The following is a 15,047-nucleotide window of genomic DNA, read 5'->3' as shown; positions in this document are numbered from 1 at the left end:
ACTTTTACAAGCTCTATGATACTTAGAGCTTGTAAAAGTTCTTTAATACATAACCTGAAGAGGCATATAGAAGTAAGATGTGTGTTGTACAGATTCTTAAAAGCAGACTAAAAAGGATTACACACAAGATGGTTTGTCAGGAACTGTTTTAACTGCGCATTGAAGATATAATGCAACTGGTGTCAAAGAGACAGTGATCATTCAATTCAAACAAGGAATAGGTGAGGTGATGTTAAAACTACACCAGCTATGTCTCACTTCCTGATAGTGGATAGGATCCAACAACCAGAATGTAACGTTTTTGGCAGAAGCATATATTTGGTATCCACAATGAAGTTTTGATTAGATATGTACATGTGCAAGGTGGAGCAAAACCACTGTACTTACATGTTGTATGTGTGATAAAAATGTTATTTTTTTTTTAAATAAGAGTTCCAAGAACTTTTCTTGTTATGATTGGGATTATGGTTTTCCTGTGTTTAGTTTGAGTTAAGATGAAGGCAATATTTATGATAAAAGTGCATGCAAATTGTCTTCAGAGGTGAAAACTAAAATCCATTTGTAAGTCCGAATAACAAAACATTTTACTTATTTACATGAATAATATAGGGTGTTAATCAATGAAGAGGATACTGCTCCTGGCTGGAAGAAGCTGTTCAATGATTGAATTAACCTTCACAGGAGACAGTGTGACACACTCACACACAGTTCTATTGTCATGTTGTTAGCAAACCTCCAAGGTGTGCCATTCACTTTTCCATGTCAAAGAAAACTGATATTAGATGCTTGTTTTTTTAGGAAAGCATCTCTCATGAACCTAGTGAGCTTAAATGATTTTTAATGGAAGGTAGATTTTGCCAAAGAAGAAAGAGGATCACTTTTTAAGATCTTGATGCAACTCATTGGAGCTATTGGAAAATAACTGGCATTTTTGAATCCTTACTTGGCTTTGAAAGGGCAATATTTATCATTTGCTAGGAATCCAGAAATTGATCCCTGAGGAAGATTCTATTATAAATGGAAGATGATGGTAGATGTTTTACCATCTCATAATGTCATCTGGTCAAACAAATCATAATAACACTTTACTAAAATAAAGAGCCAAAAGGCTTCAGTTCGGCTATGCAAAATTATATAAATCAAGTGGATATTAAATCCAGCATTATTTCAAAGCCAAATGTAGAAACTATGAAAGTTTCGTAAAAAAGTTGATCAGAGAGCTTATAGGAATACATTCACTGGCATTCACGAGTTGCCCTAGTGCAGACCACATAGAAAACACGAGTGCTTGCCTAAGTATCCATATATTCGCCTTTTATTGGTCCATTTTGATAAGGTTTCACTGACCTGACAGCTGTTCCGAACTGGTTGGTTCTCCTCAGAGACCAAGCAGAAACCTTAAAAGAGCATAAACTAGTTTCTGCTATCAATGACATGCAATTATCTCACAATACAGTGGCATAACAAGTGGATAAAATAGTGTTTAATTTAAAAGATACTGAACGAGAGTTTTTGCTCTCTTAAGGTTTCTGCCTGGTCTCTGAGGAGAACCAACCAGTTCGAAAAAACTGTCAGGCCAGTGAAACCTTATCAAAATGGACCAATAAAAGGTGAATATATGGATGCTTGGGCAAGCGTTCATGTCTTTTATGTGGTCTGCACTAGGGCAACTCATGAATGCCAGCGAGTGTATTTCCGTAAGTTCTCTGGTCAACTTTTTTTTTACGAAATTTTCATAGTTTCTACATTCAGCTTTGAAATAATGCTGGATTTAATATAAACTTGATTTATATAATAATAACACTTGTTTCAAATCAAAGCAGAGCAAATTTTGTGTGTGCATGTGTGTGTGTGCTAAATGACCTGTTGTAGTGTTCCAGTCCATTTGAAGAGAAGATAATCTAATGTTTTCTTCTGCCTTAGGAAAGTAAGGCCAACACTGTCAGCATTCTGACAAAACTTGTCCAGAAAGTATCTAACTGTTCTTGGATCTGCAGTGCATTTGTTATATTCCAATACTGAAAGTGAATGGGTGGCATATCTCCCTTTCATTTTTATGGTCTTGTCAGACATATCTTACATGAGTTGATCTGGTTACTGAAGATATCAAAAGATCCAAGAGTTCTTTTGGTTTAGACAAAGGATGTATCCTCCTCAAATTCAGTGGTGCAGTTGTGGCAGTTTTTATTACATATACATTGTAATATGTTTCGCTGCTTTCCTGAGAGCTTAACCTGGCTGATGCAAAATCGAATTCTGTTAAGAGAGGAAATAGATCACATTGATTTTTCTAGTCAGTGTGATCTATTTTCCATCATGACATCACTACGTTTTCAACTTACCACTTATACAGTGGAAGGAGGGATAAAGAACAGATTGTTTACTCAATAGCAGTCTTTTCAACTTGGATAAGCATATGGAAAAAGGGACTGCATCCTATGTTTAAGAGGGGAGAGAGTGATATTGTTGAGTTGATGCTCAACAGAGTATTTGTGGCCATTCATATCTCTCATAATGAAAGCGGAAGTTGGTAAACCTAAAATGACACCTTCAGGTCACCTGGGAAGTATCAGCGCCAAGTCATGATTAAATGAAGAATATTGTAAATAAGAGGTTCCCACTGAAAAGCTGATGGAAAATGTCTCTACAATAGTGTTGAGAAGGAATGGCATCTCATTTTGGACAGGTCCAGGCCCTATCCTGATTCTACTGATGATAGTAACATACCATAATGTATTGTCTTCTGTTAAATTGAATGTTCTCTAAACATTTCTGTTAATGGCTTCATTTTGTTCAAAAGTATATGTGTTAGCTGCACCATTTTCTTAAAGTAATTTGTGTGTGTGTGTGTGTGTCTGATTGCCCACACCTATAAAAACTACATAGGTTATTCTGCAGGTTATAAGTTGGGTCCATATCACGAGTATCATTTAAATATTTCTAGTTTCTTTCCAATAGAACCGATTCTAGTTTTCCCCAGACTATTAGAACTCATATATTACATCCACTTATCTCTTAAATAGTTACAAGAGAATTATAATACAAAAGAAACATTGTTTAATTAAATAACTATACAAACATAATTATTTACATAAAAAAAATGTAATAGATGCACTTCCTTTCTCATACTTACTCACTTAAATTTAATTTCAAGACTAAAAAAATTTGCCTAACAGCAAACAACGGAAACAAATTCCTTTATTAATCCTCTCTAGGATTAAACAAGTATAGCATTTTAATACAATCAGTTCCAATAAGGAATTTTCTCATTTTGGCTCAAAATTAACACACTGTACAAATAAGGAATCTCAATCGTACCTCTGAAGCTTTACAGTGTAAATAATCTTCAGGAAAATTACTGCACTCCAGAAAGTTATGCAGAAAGATAAAACACTTAGAGTAAACTGTTTACTTTACAGTTCTGTAAACAAATCATCATTACAAGAAATCAGTTCCTATCCTTATTTGATTAATAGTTTTCTTTTTGTCTTCAGTAATCTGTAATACATACCCACTCTAATGAAGAAACACTATTTAAAAGAAAAACACTTTCTACTTGAACTAAAATGCTGTCTTCAGTCATCTGTTAACAGGAACATATGCAGGGTTAAATAAAGCAACAGTAGATAAAACTAGTATTGGAATTCACTCTTTCCAAACTTAAGCTACTGTATATTTCTTTACAACAAAAACAATATTCGAGGATCTCTAGATTTATCTTCTAGTGGTCATACACCAATTGAAAGAAATACTTTCATATAAATCCATAGGTTTCTGAATATGTTCCTGTAACCCTTTCTCCTCTCAAAAATGGCACACATAAACACATTATCTCCATCTTGTTTCCTCACTGTCCACACTCCTCCAATATGAGCATGCACAATGCCAGCTTCAGTCTGCTGATATTGGTCAAAATGTCATGCAGTACTTGAACTACGAATATTATTGACTCCACATGTTATTTATTTACAAACCATTTTCATTACAATAACATTTTAAAAATGATTTATTAACATTTTCTTTAGTGATCTTTTATTTCGCATATCCCATATACCATTTTCTGATAGCTGTCTGTCAGCTACCACTCATCCAAGCCAATAGCTTATAATATTCCAATCCCATATTCTCCAGTTTATGTGGCATCTTATCAAATGCCACAGCAAAGTTCAACAGTATCATAATGTATTCAGTCCCTTTATCCAACTCAAATGTCAACTTATAAAATATGAGCAAATTGCTCAGACATGACCTCTCTTAAGTAAAGCTATGTTGTTCCTTGCATAGTATAATTTTGTTTGTCCATCCATTTCTGTATGCGAGTTCTTACCAACTTCTCTAAAATCTTTATGAGTACTTCAGAGATACTCATAGGCAGGAGCACGCTGGCCATATGTGCAATGTGTGCGACACACACAGGTGTCAGGATATAAAGGCGCCAAAGATTTGGTATGATATTTTAAATAAAGTAAATTTTGTCAGTAAAATACTGCAGTCTTCATCTATGAATCTCCAACTTACTTTAGATGCATTGAATGATCTAAATCAATTTTTAAATGATTATAGGTCTGATGAAACTTTCAAAGAAATTGTATTTTGTAATAGTATACCACTAAGGTGATGTAAAAAGACAACACAATTTGATTATGAACATGAAAATATAGTAGATCCTTGTAACAGATCAAACATTACAATCTTTGCAGGAAAGATTTACTTTATTAAAAGAACATATGAATTCTTTTCAGTTTTTGTATTTGTTAAGTACTTCACAAAATAAAGAATATTTATTATCTTTTTGTAAAAAGTTACGACAAAAATTAACACATGAGAATCATTCAGACATTGACGCAGATGATTTATGCGAAGAAATTTTACACTGTCAATCATTTATTTCTAATTTTAAAAATGATATATATCAGATATTTCAGTATATTTATTCAAACGACTTAATTACAGTTTATCCAAACTTTACAATAGCTCTTCGGATTCTTTTGTCATTACCGGTATCTGTAGCATCTGTTGAAAAAGGTCCTTTTCTAAACTTAAAATTATTAAAAAGTACTTGTGCTCCACAATGGTACAAGACAAACTTTCAAATCTTGCCATTATATCAATAGAGTCAGATATTTCAGATCAACTTGATATACATGATATTTTCAGAATTTTCATTAATGAAAACTAGAAAAGTTCAACTCACTAAGTGATTTTTCTTTCTGTTTAAATATTTATTTAACTATTTCTTTACCCAATAATGTTTAATATGTTCCTATTTTATATACTTGTAAGTTACTATTATTTATTTATTTTATTATTTATTTACTTTATTTTTTTCAAAATTATTTTTGTTGTTTTTGTACCCTTCTTGTATGTTTATTGTTTTTTATACAATTTTTTTTTCTGCTTTTTGTTCAATAAACTTATAATTAACATATTTCTTATTTCATTTTTACTCACTGATACGTTTTTATAAAGTGATTTTTTATTGGGGGAGGGGGTATAGGAGTGCCAACTAAAGTTTTGCACACAGGCACCGGACACTACTGGCGTGCCCCTGCTCATAGGTCCATTGTTAGACACATCAGTCTTTGTATCACCCTTGTACACTGGCATTATCATACATTCTTTCCATTCCTGTGGAATGGTTTCTTATGCTAAGGTTCAAATTATACAAACATGCCAAAAATAATAAAAATAAATGACAAACAAAAAAATGACATAGTACATCATAGTACTTGGTCAAATTTTAGAAACAGTGGAGAAATTTAATTACGTAGGATCAATAATAAATAAACAGGGAGGAGTAGAGGAAGATATAAAATCTAAGATAGAGAGAGCACAGAAAAATGTTAACACGCTAGGGCAAATATGGAGATCAAAGGAAATATTAAAAAATAAAAATCAGATATATAATTAGTCCTATGCATCAGAAATGGACAACAACAAAAATAATCAGGAAAAAAACTGCAAAACTTTGTAAATAAACGTTTAAGAAGAATTCTATATATAAAATGACCAGGAAAGATATCCAATAAAGAATTATGAAAAAAAAAATAAATAAATAAAAAAAATAAACAAAAACCAGTAATATATGACATCAATCAGAGAAAATGGAGATGGAAAGGACATGTACTAAGAAAACCTGAAAAAGATAGTCATGCAAACATTAGAGTAGAATCAGCAAGGAAAGAGGAATAGAATAGAAAAAAGGAATAGAAGAAGAGCTTAGAAATATTGGAAAGAACTGAACACGGAAGAAGAGAGAAACACAAAACAGATTCAGATGGCGATCCATGGCAAAGACCCTATGCTCACAGCGGAGTGAAAAGGAATAAGCAATTAAGTAAATCTACTTCTGATACTAGGGGTACTGTCTACATTCAATAAAGTTATTCTTCCATAGTCATTCTTTCTTTAACTTGCAGCATAACGATAAAATTTGGCTTGCCTTTAGCCTTTGCAGCCAATTTCTTTTCATGCTCCAACTTAGGTTTTTCATACAACACTTGTAACTTATTTTTTGGCTTGGGCTTTATACATTTCATAACTCCTCTTGCTCTTATTCTCAATGATATTCCTTCCACATCATCTTCTTATGGATTTCTTGTTTAATGAAACTGCACATCCATTTCATTTTCATTCTGTTTGTTCTTCGAACTATAGGGACACATTCACATACTGCATCATTTAAGCATCTTTTCAAAGCTTCCCATGCGTTGCTGATATCCCTCTGCATTCAACAACTGATACCATAGAAACAAAGATGGTATTCTTCAAGTTTGTCATAATTTCCAGATTTGTAGTTCAGCATAGAACCTGTCCTGATTGGCACATCCATATAGCTGGCCACTTTCCAAGTTAGAAGAGCATGATCACTGTTACCAACTGGTGGCAAAATAGTCACATGCTTAACCAACAATGATGAAATCTAACACTCTTCTTCGAGTTGCTTCTTTCTTGTGCTGCTTGGGAAAGCATCATGCAACAGATCAATAAATTCTCCTTTGTTCTTATCATTAGTTTGTTATTGTCCATTAGTTTCATTGTTATCCAATCAATATTCTGATAATTTAAGTCACCCATAATAATTACTTGTTTGGTTCTCATTTGGGTAAATTTGGTGATGCAATTCTTCACCCCAGAAAATGAATTACCGGATTTATAGCAACACTTCACCATATATTTCATCCTGCTAGACTCCACTTTATACCAGATAGCTACAAACTCAGTGCTACATGTGAAATTATTAACTATTATCCCTCTCATGTGTTTCTATCCTAACTTTACTCAAGTCATCTGATATCATTAGTAGTATTTCCCCTCCTCTTCTATCGTTCCTAAAAACACTATATCCTTTTTACTGGATTTTAGTTACAATACCCGACTCTGAGAGCCAGGTTTCACTAATGCCAACAATTTCAGGCCAAATGTATTCACCAAAGTAAAATCTCTACTCAATTTGATTTCAAATTACACACATCTAATGCTCCTGGCACTTGTGTATAGACAATAAGAAGTTACCACCTTGCTTTTTCTTATACTTCAATTGACAGTCTGCTTGCTTAAGTTGGGCAACTTTCTCTTTTCCTTCCACACCTACAAAATGCCTGAACCCAAAGTGTAGTTCATTCCTTCAGCAGATTCATAACTGTGCTCATTAACATCCTGTCACATCTACACACCTAGCTGAACTTAGATACACATTCTCAGTGTTCCTCCCAATATGATCTAATTTCCTTGACTCTGTGCATTAGGTCTCATTGTAATAAATAATTTCTCTAGGCACCTGATGCTAAATCCATTCAAGTACAGTCCATCCCTATTATGCAATTTTTTTCTACCATCAAACTTACTCCACACGACAAAAATTCATACCTTTTTTTTTCTATATATCCTGCGCACTGAACCATTTGCCATCATTGCCTTCCTTAACTCATTACTGTGGTATCGTGGTGATAAACTAATCATTTTTAGATTCTCAGTTTTTTGTCTCATTTCCTCCATATTGTCTCTCATACTGTATTTGTTCACTACTTAAATCATTAGTTCCAACTAGCTCTACCATCTCTTTCTGTTTTACTATTGCTTTTTTTTATCCTTTATTTTAGCTCGTGGGAAGCTCGATGTAATGACTCCTTTGTCAAGTGCTTACCTCGACTTTCCTTGTAATTATCAACATCAGTACTGTTATTATTAATATTCATTGGTAACTTACGACTTGCTATTCTTTCCTTTCTGTTACCTTTAAAACCTGTCTTAGTTCTTATGTTTTTTTCTGCTTTCTCCAACTCCCTGGTTGATTTTCAAATTATTCATAATTTATATCATCAATATAAAGGTCCTCTTTACTAGGCTCCATGCTATCATTACCCTTAGCTTTCAACACTGGTCTCTTGTTCGTCCAGGTTTTTGGTGCCATTTTTTTTTTTTTTAAAACTATAGTAATTTAACAATATATTTTAAAGGATATTAGGAAATGTACTGAATACAATAAATAGTAATGTAAAAAATACTTAATAAATAAAAAAAAATCACCTATTTCACAGAAACTTCAAATTACACACAAATCCTTACATGGTATAGCCTCAAACCAGTTCATTGTGGTAAATGGAGGGGATTGAAGAAATTATCACTATTTCTGTCCAGAAATTTTTTTTTAAGAATGTTTAATGAATAAATCACCTAATTAAAAAAAATGTGTATCTGAATGAAAGTCATTCAAATACTCCATACATCAGCTAATTTTAAATAAGTCTTGCAAGACAGCATGCTAGCACATGCTTCTTCAAAAGAGGACATTGACATCACTGATATTTTGGCAGAATTATGTTAATTCCATTGGGCAAAAGTGTTAATTATTTATTTATGTGGGTCCATTTGGCATTTAATTTTGTGATTAGTTATTTATTTTTTTATAGATGGAGTCCCCCCCCTCTCCTTTTTTTTGGGGGGGGGGGGTGATAGTGGTGGTGGCTTAGATAGCCAGTGTTCCTGTCTTCCTCCAGAAGAAAAATATGCAAAGCATCATGGATATACTAAACTCCATCCGTATATTAGCATTTTGGTTTCCTTTGTAATGGTTCCTAGGTCATTCCGACCAAAGGTCATCACTCATATTGACTGAGCATTTTTAACAGTGCAGTCTTTAGGTTCATTCAGGAACCCAAAGACTGCACTGATGCACTCTATCATCTGTGCATCGATTAGGCACAGATGAGAGCCATGAAAGGAAGTGACACATTTCTGGTATTTAAAGCATCTCAAAGGATTCAGGTTAAATTTTCTGCTTTTAAGGTAGCAGGGTTTATGAATACATATATACATACATATATATATATATATTTTGTTGTTGTTGTTGTTCTTTGGCATGGGGGAAGCAGTAAGAATGATATTCCCTGCCAGGACTAGATTACCATCCCTATGTATGAGGAGGATTCTTATGGCTTTCACTCCTTGATCTTTGAGTTCAGAGCATGTTCCATTCTGATGGTTCCCCTAGAAGTTTATGGATTTACATGAGAGGGGGGGGTAATGTAACAACAATATTTTTCCCAATAAATTTTGCACACTGGAGTTGTGTGAATACTTTTTAAATCTGTGAATATCTCTTAAGTAGATACATAGACATTTTTTTTTATGTATGTACAAGATTATCCCTAGAAGAGTTAAACAGGAGGAAATGCTCCTAACTGTTTTAAATTCTGGATTTAAAAAAAGTGACACCTTTCCAATTAGAAGCAGAGCAAATAATATATATATATAAAAAAAAGGCCAGTACCATCACTTAAACCATGACATAGAGGGACCAAGAAAGCAGAATGAACATGCATCCAGCACTGTTAGAATATTTGGATGACACAAATTTTTCCTTATAAAGGATCAAATGGGGGGGGGGATCAAAAATTTACCCCCCCCCCCAATTCTCTTAAATGTTACAAGAGACAACAATGAATAAATGGCTTACCTTTGTAGCCAAAAGTCGAGTGAGGTAGATTTCTGATACCATTTTGTTTCCTCTCTCTCCTTCTTTGGTGGTCTCAGAGTCATGATGTTTCACCTATGAGTAACAATATACATATATTTTTTAAATAATGAATTTAATTGAATTTGAAAGTTAGAAAAAATTCTGATGCATGTGAGAATTTTTTTCTCTGATATACAGTAATGAACAAATTACTCTGAACACTTACATTTTAAAGAAAATTTTAATTTCGCAAGAAAATAAGTACAAAAATTAAACTTTAACTTTACCCAATAATTTAAATGTGCTTCTTTGTTCCTAATAATTTCATATATTTGCTAATAAATTCGGACTCTACCGACATAGAACACATTTTCCTTATTTCTGAATCTGGAAACCATACTTTTTATAATGGATTGTATTAAGTTATCTTTTGTATCACAATTTAAGTTTCCAAGTCTCTTTTTCACTATGGCCCACAAATTTTCTATTGGATTAGTGTCAGGAGAGTTACCTGGCCACTGAAGCAATTGAATTTTTGAGGAATTCTTTTGCTTTTTTTTGAAGTGTGGCATGGAGCAAGATCTTGTTGAAAGATGAGTTCTTTGTCTTTCTGGATTTGTGGGGGTCACTCTTTTCTCTAATATTTTTAAGCACTGGTCACTTTCTCATCATACCAACAACAGGCACAAGTGATTCTGGACAGTCATGTGTAAAATAACCACAGAACATCTTTTTAGCTGGGTGTTTAGGAGCTTGTTGAAGGTGGATGGGAGAAGTCTTTTCGGCCACTGATTTGCAAACAGGATACTTGCATTCCTTGGACAAAGAAATGGCTCTCACCTGAGAATATGATCTTCTTCCACTCTCAAGAGTCCAATCTTTGTACACTTTTGACCACTAGAGTCTCTTTTTTTGCATAGCCTTCATCAACAGTTGTTTCTTTATTGTATTTGTAAAACTACAATGCAATTTGGTTTTATTCTCTTTCCATGTAAATGACTGCAATTTTATTATCACTTTCTATGATGCATTAAAATTCTGTTTTATATATAGTATTTTATTCTTCACATCTATTTAAGCCAATAACAATGATTACCACATAATAAGTAACACACTTATTTCCAGTTTGTATAAGTTGAACTATGCATCATCAGGGAAACAACACATTGGTTGGTATGGAGATATATGCATATGTAAGCACGACATAGAAAAGACTGATGCAAGAGAGGAGAGGCCTTCAGCTCAAAAGAAAGCCATCTAGTAAGATACGGTATTTCTGGTCACTAGATAGAAGTTTTAAAGACTCCCCCATCCCAATGGTGGTAAGTCTTCAGTACAGCAGGGAAAATCTTTGAAATTTATATTTGCTTTTATGAAATAAAGTGGCCTTTCCCAACAAATCCATTACTCAACTAACATGTGTTCAAAAGATACAGAATATGTTTTAATATATTGAATGGTGCAACCTGAGAAGACACAGATATATAACAAGCTGTAATCTTTGTGCTCTGCAATCTTGCTATTTGCTCTTTTGTCTGGCCTGGCCAAAACAAACAATTCCGCAAATGCAGATCACCTGGTAAACCCCTAAAAGATCTAAAAGTTGGAGAGGATCCTTTGGAAAGCAGATAATGGATGCCATTGTAAACTAGGTGGTAACTGGGTGGTTTATTTATTATTTAGCATATGATGTACAGGTCTCAGGATATTACATTCATATTACATAAAACAGCATAAAAACAATTGTAAAAATCATATTAAAAGAAATACAATAGGCTGAAATGATTAAACATTAAAAATTAAGAATCAGAGCTTAATCCTTAAATACCAGATCCGCTCCACAGGTTCTGGGGTCAGTTTAAAAATGTCCTCTTTAGTGTCTGAGAATGAGTAGATAGGGCACTCAAGCACAATGCGATTGATAGTCTGGATCCCATTTCCACATTCACAGTTTGGAGGATCAGACCAGTTACATTTATGCAAGAGATATTTATATCTCCCATGTCCTGTTCTGATCTGATTTAAAGTGATCCATACATGTCTAGGCAGATCGAAGCCTTCCAGACGAGATGTTGGATTTAAAATGATAATTTGAAGATTGGAGGTATGTTGAAGCCAATACTCTCCCCATGACTTGCATAGGTCAAAGTTCTGGTCATTCATTTGTATTGCACTCCTCCAGGCAGGGTGCCTGGATTTCAGTCTTTGTGAGGTATGGAAGGAAATGTCTCGTTGGATAGGCAAAGAACTGTTTCCAATTATTTTTGTCCATAATTTGCTTAAGGCTTGGGTCCTGCGAAGCGAAGGAGGGGCTATATTACCGAGAGTTGGGAGCCAGTAGCAGATCTTAGAGCACCAGAGATTATTCTCATAGTTTGATTCAGCTGGATATCGACTAAAGAAGCATGTGCACTGTTCAGCCACACAGAAGCACAATACTCTGCTGCAGAATAAACCAAAGACAGTGCAGTAGTGTGTAGTTTGTTGGCATCAGCACCCCAAGAAGTACTAGAAAGTTTAGGAATTATATTATTATGAGTTTTTAATTTTTCAGTGATATTTTCTAGATGATATTTAAATGTCAAACTTCTGTCTAGGGTAACTCCTAGGTATTTTGGATGATTGTTAAATTTCACCTGTTTATTTCTGAAGTAAACTTTTGGGATATAGTTAGCCTGGACATTACTTTAATGAAAGGATGCAACTTCATTTTGTTCAGGTTGGGTTGTAATTGCCATTGTCTAAAGTATTTATTAATTACAGCCAGATTTCCAGTTAAGATGTTTTAAGCTTTTTGGAATGTAGAATGTTGAGCTGCAATAGCAGTATCGCCAGCATACATAAATGTCTGTGATGTTGTCACTGGGATATCACTAATATATAAGTTAAAAAGCAATGGGGCAAGAAATGACCCATGAGGTAGGCCATTTTTAATCTTAAAGAATTCTTTTGGATTCATTGAGAGATACATGTATCCATCTGTCTGCTAGTACTTGATTAAGTAGGTTGGCTAGTTTTGGTGATGGGATAGTTTAAGAATTTTAAAATGAGACCCTCTCTCCACACTGTGTCATAGGCAGCAGAGAGGTCCATGAATACCACTATTGTTGTCAATTGTTTTTCAAAGCTGTTCTCTAGGCTAGTACTTGATCACAACAACTTCTGTCAGGTTTGAAGCCAGCCTGTTCCCGAGGAGTTCTATTATGTATACTTGGAGAAATTCTGTTGTATATTATTCTTTCCAGAAGTTTCAGGCAGATGCTTAGTAAGGCAATAGGACAGAAGTTGGAACAATTGTCTTTGCCAGGTTTTAAGATGGCAATGGTTTTAGATCTTTTAAAAATTGATAGAAGCACGCCACAGTCCAGGATATTATTATACATAGCAGTAATTTAATAAGCAATTTAATAGTTTTTGGACCATAGTTCTTAATGAATTCAGAGTAGATGTTATCAAGTCCAGCCACCTTCCCAGTCCTCAATGAGTTAACTGCCTGGGTAAGTTCCTGGGAAGTGATGATAGTGGGAGATCTGTTTTAAGATTTTTTGGTTTTTGTTTCACCTCTCTCATAGTTACTTTATCTTAAGGATATTTAGTCATTGAAACTATATGCTTTGTGATGTATTTTGGATCTATGACAAGCAGTTTACCAGGAGTCCTTGTATTAGGGTCAAGCTTCTTGGCTGGAATGAGTAAAATTCAAATTGTTCATTGTCTTAATCCATTTGTCTTTTCTAGCACTGCCAAGAGACTTCAGTAGCTCAGTGACTACTGTAGGATTATTATTAATAGAGAATTCTTTGTACAGTCTTTCACTTTCACTATTCCAGTCTGTAATGTAATCATTCCTGAAATCTCTTGGAATGGTTTGTTTGGCAGCACCGATAATAATGCCAATAAATCTAATATAGCTGTTTACAGTAGGCTTTATAAATCTTATAACAGCATTAAACTTGTTTCATAAAAGATTCCCAGTCAGTTTTGAGAAAGTTCCACCTAAGTTTTAATACTGAAAGCAGATAATGGATGGCAATGTAAACTATAGGTGGTAACTGGGGCCCCTTGCCACCCCCCTCCCGTATCAGGAATAAAGGAGAGGAGGTTTTTGAGAATGTTAAGTTGAATCAATTTTTTAAAATTGCTTTTTTTTTTTTTTTATGTCAATCCCAGCTATGAAAGGTTGCCAAAACTACTGCACATTTAGTAATATGGATGTGTCAATGATTAGACAATACAGGAAATGCTCTACAGATATTTTATAGGAACATACTCAATTTAAGGTGAGTGGCCTGTTCCAGCCTTTATAAGTCATCGTTGAATCGTTTAAGAGGGCGTCCTGGTTTTCTTTTTCCTAATGGCTTGTACTTTAAGGTTTGTTTTGGTAATCTTTCTATTTTCATTCTTTGAACATGTTCCATCCATATTTTTTTTATATTTTTTAATTTTTTCTATTACTGATTCTTGGTTTAATTCTTTCATAATTTCTTTCTGATCAAATGGAGTATACCTTGCAGTTTTTCTCGGAGAAAAACCGCAAGGTATACTTTCTCCTACAAGGTAGGAGAAAGTTTAATTCCTTGATATAAATTTTTATTCCATTTTATTATTATTTCATTTAAGTAGATATTAAAAAGAGTTGCTGAGAGGGGACATCCCTGTCAGATCCCTTGGTTTATCTCTCTCATATATGATAGCTCGTGATTTAATCTTATTTGTATTTGATTATTTTCACATATACTTGTAATAGCTTTTAGGATATCATTTGGTATTTGTCTTTCTTTTAATATGTTAAATAATATGTTTCTTTTAACTTTGTCAAATGCTTTTTCAAAGTCAATAAATGCAATGCGTATTTCTAAATTGTATTCTCTTCTTTTCTCTATTATTAATTTTAGGTAAAAGGCTGGGTCTATACATGATCGTCCTTTTCTAAATCCATTCTGTACTTCTAAAATAAAGTTTCTGGAATATTTCATTACTTTGCTATTTAAGATTCTGCTATATATTTTGTAACAGGAATTTAGTATACTGATACCTCTATAGTTTTTAGGGTCATCTCTATTACCTTTTTTAAAGATAGGAATCACGA

General features: G+C 33.7%; 1 protein-coding gene across 1 annotated transcript in view; it reads right to left on the bottom strand.

Moving 5' to 3' along the window:
• The window catches only part of LOC150100648 (plexin-A4-like), a 707,214-nt gene that overhangs the window by 71,367 nt on the left and 620,800 nt on the right, over positions 1 to 15,047 (bottom strand). Inside the window, 1 exon segment of the mRNA XM_090401991.1 lies at positions 9,959 to 10,051. Coding sequence (XP_090258117.1) covers positions 9,959 to 10,051 — 93 coding nt within the window.

This window comes from Typopeltis vanoorti, chromosome 12, assembly GCF_054136105.1.
Source record: "Typopeltis vanoorti isolate ZY-2024b chromosome 12, IOZ_Tvanoo_1.0, whole genome shotgun sequence".
Lineage (NCBI taxonomy): Eukaryota > Metazoa > Arthropoda > Arachnida > Uropygi > Thelyphonidae > Typopeltis > Typopeltis vanoorti.
Note: the sequence above shows the minus strand (reverse complement) of the source record. Positions and strands in the feature narration are given on the sequence as shown.